We start from the raw sequence: 7,971 nt of genomic DNA on the forward strand, positions 1-7,971 counted from the left end.
TATCAGAATGATCGCTTGCACCCTATTTTTCAGATGAGCCAAGATGTGTACAGACGACCATCTGCTGCGACTCTGTTTAGAACCAGCCCGCCATTGCACCATGGCAAGTGGCAACTGACGTCACACCTTGGTACTCTATGTCAATGGGCTGATAACTTGCTCAGCGAGACAAACAAAACACTTTAGTTTCAGTTGTCTGTCTGGCAATCTGCCCTTGCCACTATTTCACAGCACAATGTTGCTGTGCCCTGATCTTTGGCTCATTACTATTCAAGACAATTAAGCCTGCAAGGTTTTAAAAATGGTCTTAGAAAACTTTGTTCATCCCACATTTTATAGATCTTGAGCTATTGCAGAGGTCTCCGGATTTTAAAATTTAGTAATTTCTTTGCTGCATGCTAATAAAATCTGAAGAAAGATAGAGTTTGAGACTTGAGAAAGTACAAAAAAATGAATAAGACCCTAGAAAACAAATAAAGATAAGATGAAAATAAAAAATTAAGACGTTGAGAAAATACGAATTGTTTTCCTCCATATTTTCAATTTGATTTACAGGAAGATGTAGACAGTTTTATGCAGAAACCCCAGAATGAGTCTGCTGAGATTGTGTTGAAGAGATTAGAAGAACAGCATCAGAAGTATAAATTCATGGAAATGAATTTATTGCAGAAAAAGAGAAGGTGCGTTTGTCTCTTATTTTCTGTACATACAGTGGTATAATTAATAATCCCATATTTTAATTGTTGGCTTGTTGATGAATTTTTCATTACCATAGATTTCAGGAGTCCATTGACCTTTTTTTTTAATGGCTGCATATATGAAATTTATGAATGACAAGTAGATGTATGAAGCCACCTGAAATCACGATAATAATTGAGAAAAAAGAAAGAAACGTATTTATGCAAAAGTATTGACTGATTTCTGACACCCACTTTAAATTTCTTTATTTTCGATTGGTTGCATAAAAGTGATTAAAAGAATAGAACTTCTCTGGTTGCTCAAGAAGCCATCTTGAGTGAATCTATACTTAAATTCCAAGGAATATGGTATTGAATGATTAATTTTTAATTTCTTTTTCTTGAATAAGATATTTTAATCATTTACTATCTCTGATCACAGATTAAAGGGCCAGATTCCTGATATTAGAACAACTTTAGACATTGTCAAACATTTACAAAGTAAACAGGTAAATATAACCTTCATTAATTTCAATTACCATATAAAACAAATTTCTTTTAAACAAAAAAGAAACTCTTGTACATTACATGATGTATACATTATATAGCACTTTTTTTTTACTTTGTATTAAAAGAAATCCTTTTTGAAAGATGAAGAGCATGCATGATCGATGTTATGTATTCAGTGTTTAGCATCAAACTTGTTTTCATTGTTTTTTTTATCTAACTTATTTAAAGAATTTTCATTATTTAATGTTACACGCTCTCTTTAAAATGTTATGTTACTTGTAACAAATTATTCTGTAATAATTCTGCAGTTGATTGATGTAAATATATTTCATATCTCAGTTATGCTGCCACGAAATTGTTCCATTTCATTTTGTCCTCCTAGGGTTCTGAAGATGAGTTAAAGACACAGTTTCTTTTATCAGACCAAGTATATGCCAAGGCTACTATTCTTCCTACCAAGAAAGTTTGTCTGTGGCTAGGGGTAAGTCAGGGTTCACCACCAGTATCAGTTTGTAGTTCAATAGGGTGTTTTTTCAAAGATTTAAGTTTTTACTCAAAAGCAAACTGTATTTCCCACTTGCATGCGGTGTATAACACATGCATCAGTGCATTGGTCATATCATGTTCAGTTGCAGTCACGCAATACCTTGTAGTCATCAATGAGGTTATGTGTTGAATACCGAGTACGCATAGGCATTTAAGCATGATAAAACAGATTTAATTTATATCTAACTCATTGTGAAATACTCTAGGAGGAATATGAATTTATTCATTTAAGAGCTTATGTTATTTTTCAATTTTGATTGCAAACCAACTAGTGAAGCTTTAGGATGAGTGGAGAGGCCTGGTAGAAACGCCTGTAGCAACATCTTGCTGTGCATCACATCAGAGGGAAAGACCCTCGACTCCAAATCTTTGCTTGTTGCTGCAGTGCAAAAAATGTCTCTACTCCATTGGCGAATGCTTCTTGGCAAGCCTTAGAGAGTTTCTGCAATGTGACGGGGAAAAGAAATGAGTGATGTAACATTTTTGCTAAGGGGTTTCCACTCTGATCAAATGTTCTCTGTAATTTTTCCTGTAACCATGAATAGCAAGAATGACCCAAGTTTGACTACACTTGTCTTTGCAAATGTAGTCTCTTGCAATGGGGACAGCACTTAACAGAAGAATAAGTGAACTTTTTACATAACTTAGTCTCCCCAAAAGCAACTTATATGCTGTCCTGGAGAGGATTGTACTGTGTCAGGTGTTGCTGGTGCTCAAGGTAATGTGGTGATCTTGTAGTGATTTTCTTGGGGCGCTCTTAACAGTGCAATGTACTAAAGACCTAAATTGGTATAATCTGCATACGTGTGCATGCCCCTCCTTCTCTCCTTCAGGCTAATGTGATGCTGGAGTACGAACTGTCCGATGCCGAGGCTCTCCTCTCCAAGAACCTGAAAGCAGCAACAGAGAGCCAGACTCAGGTTGACAAGGACCTGGACTTCCTCAGGGACCAGTACACCACCACTGAAGTCAGTATCCTTTACCACAGCAGAGCCTTTTCAAGATTAGCCAACAATTTTTGTCTCACCTGCATAGCAGTGTGAGACTAGGCGCCGCTTTTCCGACGGCGGCGGCGTCAACATCAAATCTTAACCTAAGGTTAAGTTTTTGAAATGACAGCATAACTTAGAAAGTATATGGACCTAGCTCATGAAACTTGGCCATAAGGTTAATCAAGTATTACTGAACATCCTGCCTGAGATTCATGTCACATAACCAAGGTCGAAGGTCATTTAGGATCAATGAACTTAGACCATGTTAGGGGAATCAACATCAAAATCTTAACCTAAGGTTAAGTTTTTGAAATGTCCTCATAACTTAGAAAATGTATGGACCTAGTTCATGAAACTTGGACATAAGGGTAATCAAGTATCACTGAATATCCTGCATGAGTTTCACGTCACATGACCAAGGTCAAAGGTCATTTAGGGTCAATGAACTTTGGCCGAATTGGGGGTATCTGTTGAATTACCATCATAACTTTGAAAGTTTATGGATCTGATTCATGAAACTTGGACATAAGAGTAATCAAGTATCACTGCACATCCTGTGCAAGTTTCAGGTCACATGATCAAGGTCAAAGGTCATATAAGGTCAATGAACTTTGGCCAAATTGGGGGTATTTGTTGATTTACCATCATATCTCTGTAAGTGTATTGGTCTAGTTTATAAAACGTGGACATAAGAGTAACCAAGTATCACTGAACGTCTTGTGCGAGTTATAGTAGGTTTCAAAGTCAGCACTGCTGCTATATTGAATCGCGTGATGCAGGTGAGACCGCCAGAGGCATTCCACTTGTTATTTTTTGTTAGAACAGCAGATGTAATAATAATGATAATAGCTGGATTTATATAGCACTGTTTGCCTGAGGATAAAAAGTGCTTGCTATTATTACCCTGGCTTTAGCCCGAGCTACCATCACCGGTGCTCGGTACATGCTAGGAATTAATCCTGCCAGGTACCCATTCATCTCACCTGGGTTGAGTGCAGCACAGTGTGGATAAATTTCTTGCTGAAGAAAAACACGCCATTGTGAGGATTTGAACCCTCGACCCTCTGTTTGAAAGGTGAGAGTCAGAACCACTAGACCATGACATGCCCACAATGTAAATGGGGAAAGGCAGAAAGCACCCAGCAAGGTGGATATGTGCACAATAGTAATACCCTAAATTATTATTAGTTTGTTGTTATACATGTATATATTGACATTATTGAAAAAAAGCCATTCATTTAAAATTGTGCAGCCATCCTTTCGGTTGTATGTAGACAGTTTCAGACTGTTTGACAAAAAATTGGTAGGTGATCACATAGGAAGGAATATTCTTATCCCAAGAAATCCTGTCTGTGCAGAATAGTCTTCCTTAACTCCACAAATTTAGACATGGCACGTGTCTTTAACTGGGATGTGAAACGGCGGCAGGCAGCAGCGGGGAAAGGATCGTCATAGCAAGAGGACTGAATCAGCATCAGCAATATTATTCCTTTCGTCGCATGAGAGTAGCCATTTTTTTTTTAAATAGAAGTGGATGTATCGTACAAGTTGCAGATTTGAATCAAATACAAAGGACTGAAAGAACTAGTATATATGTATTTCATTGAAACAATGAATCACAAGCATTTTTCATGCATTGTCAGTCAACAGAAGGATTTAATTTGACCCTTTATTGGTCTTCGTTATTTTTTAATGGATCCAACTGAAAGCGAGGATTAGTTCACCTATGACAAGTAGTCAAGTACAGATATTATTTCTAGTAGACCATTCCATGAAAGTTGTCGGCACAGATAAGTTGCCAAAATAATGATCCAACATCGGAGCTTTTCAGCCAATCAAGCAAAGGGAAGTTATCAGATCTGGGGCCCGTTGCAGAAAGAGTTGCGTTTCAACGCAAGCAAAAAAAAATCAATCGCAAGTCCCAAATGCGGGCTGTTGATTGGTTGAAAATCAAGTTACGCATGATTTTCAGAGTTGCGATTGATTGCAACTCTTTCTGCAACGGGCCCCTGACAACTTGTCTGATGTCAAATACCTCCCACTATGATTAAGTTGCTAGGTCAGGCATTCCATCATATTTGTCTGACCTAACAAGTTGTCATTATTAAACTTTCATTATCATGGGAAAAAAATGATTTTATAGGTATCCTGTATTCCAGGCACTTTAAACCTGCATCACACTGTGCAATTGACTGCAACTGAATTTAATTTTTTTAATTCAATTGTATTTGGACAAGAACCAGAATGGTCAACCAGAGAGAGAGAGAGAGCGAGCAAGCCAAATCGCATACCATTCCCAGGCCAGCTATGATCGGCGTCACTGCGATTCGCTGCCTTTTTGCCGTTGTCTAGAACTTGATAGGCTATATTGTAAAGTGCAATCTCGATATACCAATTCATACAGTAATTCAGTATATTAAGTTGAACAAATTTATCGCGTGAATATTTATAAAACATCTTATCGCAATTTTCTTTTCAAAATTCATTTGCAGTCAGTTCCATAGTGTGGTGGGCTTTACTAGGACAGGTGAAATTAAATATTAAATGGTTTATTCATCTCTCACAGCAATCCTTTTAAATATTATTCAAACATATTTTTAAAAAAATCTTTGATATTGGTTTAAAGCACATTTCCTTCTTTCAATTAGTGTGCTACATCCCATGAAATACAGGAATTTATAGGGCGATTTGTTGTCGGAACTGATTAACTAAAACACTGTCTTAAAATGTATTTTATGATTCTACACATGCTGTGAGGCAACTGACAGTTTGTTACTTGCATTCTAAACTTTATGCCTCAAGCTAAATTCACATGCACCTCTCAACGTGTAATGAGTTCAGGGCCCCGTCTTACAAAGCGTTACGATTGATCCAATCAATCGTAACTCTATGGAAATACATCAATGTCATAACTTTTTCTATAGGAAATTTGCACAATGTCCTTTGTAAACAAAGAGAAGCACACTGAATTTTCAAGAAAATTTTCAAGAAAACATGCATGAATATACATCATAGTTGGAAAATATTTTGAACCATAAATAATACATGTTGACGTTGCTGGCCGTCCATAGTTGCGATTTATTGGATCAATCGTAACTCTTTGTAAGGAGGGGCCCAGATTGGAACAGCTAAAATTGAAAAAAAATAAAAAATCAAAACATTTGTATGTTTTTGCTTCCTGTCTATTCATGAGTGACTTTTTATATTTTCCTAGTGTGGGCAAAACTTGCCCAAATTATATTGTACAGATGAATTTTCTTTGTCCCTTGTATATTCAGAACAGTACTAGGGGTTCAAGAAGATAATCCCTATTTAATAGCAACTGTATGGAGCAGTAAATTGCCACTTGGTCCACACCTACTTTGTGTTTGGTCTCATCCAACACGCTGTAATCCTAGTTCATCTCTGTACAACCAGTTTGTCTACCAACCATTTGGTCAAATTGCCACTTAGGCCAATTACTGATTTGTCTAATTGTCTCATTTCTGGTCAGGCTATTCCCACTTTGTCAACTTTGTCTACTTGGTCAGACACCAATCAGTTTACGTGACTATATATTCATTTCATCAGGTGTGAAAACGTAAGTAGACATAATGGGAAGTCGAACATCTGTACCTAAGACTAACGATAGACCAACTGGCAATTGGACCAAAGTGATAGTAGACCAAGTGGATTTAGCCATGATGGTATTAAATGATCCGAGAATTGGACCATCTGCGAATATACCAAGTGAATATAGACCTGTGAGTTCTGACCAGACATGATGACCACACACGTGCAAGATATAGTGTATATGTTGGAAGATTCCAGCAGGATTCGCAATGGTTTATTTCCAATTGGTCTAACGCCAATTCGTCTTATTACCTATTTGTCTACTATCATTGGTCTATCATCAATTCGTCCACTATCTACATGGTCTAATTGCCATTTCGTCCACTCACCTTTTCGTTGGTCCAATAGCCTTTTAGTCCATAAACCATTTGGTCTACTTTGATGGTAATTGGGTGAAATGAATGAAAAGAAAATGGGTATTAGACCAACTGGTTATTAGACGAAATGGTCATAAGACGAACTGGTGATAAGACAAAGTGATTATTGGACCAAATGGTTGTTTGATGGACGGAATGACATTGGACTAAATGAAGGTAGACCATGTGACGAGTTGGCAATAGACGAATCGGCAGTTTACCTTTGCAATTTTGTATATGAAATAGAATTCTGGATTTTCAAGATAATGTTACGAATCCACCCCCACTCTTCTTCTGCAATCAGGAAACGAACTCAAGTTACTTGTTGAATTTATGTTTAGTTGTCATTAATATTCACAAGCGATGACATCATCACATTTGGTGTTACTGCACCTCAAGTCCCTGCTGTATTTGCTACTTATTGACACTTTGTATTGTCAAGCATTGCATACATGTGTATGTCATGCATTGTAAATTGTGTTTTTTTCTTATGTTTCAATTAAATATGCAGTGTATTAATAACTAAATGAAATCTTGGTGTCCCTCTTTCTATTAATGCAAATTCTTGTATTTTTTTTAATGTGTGGTTATTGCCAAAAGAGGTATTCTCATTAATTCTAGGTCTAACCCTAGTCTAAACTAGAATTTTAGACCACACTTCTACAGGAACCCAAGTTTTTGTCTCACCTGCATAGCAGAGTGAGACTATAGGCGCCGCTTTTCCGACGGCGACGGCGGCGGCGACGGCGGCGTCAACACCAAATCTTAACCTGAGGTTAAGTTTTTGAAATGACAGCATAACTTAGAAAGTATATGGACCTAGTTCATGAAACTTGGCCATAAGGTTAATCAAGTATTACTGAACATCCTGCCTGAGTTTCATGTCACATGACCAAGGTCAAAGGTCATTTAGGGTCAATGAACTTAGACCATGTTGGGGGAATCAACATCAAAATCTTAACCTAAGGTTAAGTTTTTGAAATGTCATCATAACTTAGAAAATATATGGACCTAGTTCATGAAACTTATACATAAGGTTAATCAAGTATCACTGAATATCCTGCATGAGTTTCACATCACATGACCAAGGTCAAAGGTCATTTAGGGTCAATGAACTTTGGCCGAATTGGGGGTATCTGTTGAATTACCATTATAACTTTGAAAGTTTATGGATCTGATTCATGAAACTTGGACATAATAGTAATCAAGTATTACTGAACATCCTGTGCAAGTTTCAGGTCACATGATCAAGGTCAAAGGTCATTTAGGGTCAATGAA

General features: G+C 37.1%; 1 protein-coding gene across 2 annotated transcripts; it reads left to right on the plus strand.

The window, feature by feature from the left end:
* Positions 1-261: 261 nt before the first annotated feature.
* Positions 262-7,225, plus strand: LOC129258939 (prefoldin subunit 3-like). Of its 2 annotated transcripts, XR_010293378.1 has the most exons (6): positions 522-680; positions 1,120-1,186; positions 1,570-1,668; positions 2,567-2,705; positions 4,113-5,560; positions 5,844-7,225. XR_010293378.1 is itself a non-coding variant. In XM_054897188.2 (5 exons), the coding sequence occupies exons 1-5, from the start codon at positions 574-576 to the stop codon at positions 4,178-4,180; spliced, it is 480 nt and encodes a 159-aa protein (XP_054753163.2). In that variant the 5' UTR covers positions 262-573; the 3' UTR covers positions 4,181-7,225. The 2 variants fall into 2 exon arrangements, 1 of the variants encoding a protein (XP_054753163.2); XM_054897188.2 differs by having other exon boundaries at positions 262-680; positions 4,113-7,225.
* The last annotated feature ends 746 nt before the right edge of the window (positions 7,226-7,971 follow it).

The sequence above is a fragment of the Lytechinus pictus genome, chromosome 4, assembly GCF_037042905.1.
Source record: "Lytechinus pictus isolate F3 Inbred chromosome 4, Lp3.0, whole genome shotgun sequence".
Lineage (NCBI taxonomy): Eukaryota > Metazoa > Echinodermata > Echinoidea > Temnopleuroida > Toxopneustidae > Lytechinus > Lytechinus pictus.

What these genes read in the sequence shown, in the direction of transcription:
- LOC129258939 (XM_054897188.2), top strand. Translation starts at nt 574, where the DNA reads ATGCAGAAACCCCAGAATGAGTCTGCTGAGATTGTGTTGAAGAGATTA. An exon ending in AAGTTTGTCTGTGGCTAGGG is followed by an intron (nt 1,669 to 2,566) that starts GTAAGTCAGGGT and finishes TCTCTCCTTCAG; the next exon opens with GCTAATGTGATGCTGGAGTA. An exon ending in GTACACCACCACTGAAGTCA is followed by an intron (nt 2,706 to 4,112) that starts GTATCCTTTACC and finishes CCACAAATTTAG; the next exon opens with ACATGGCACGTGTCTTTAAC.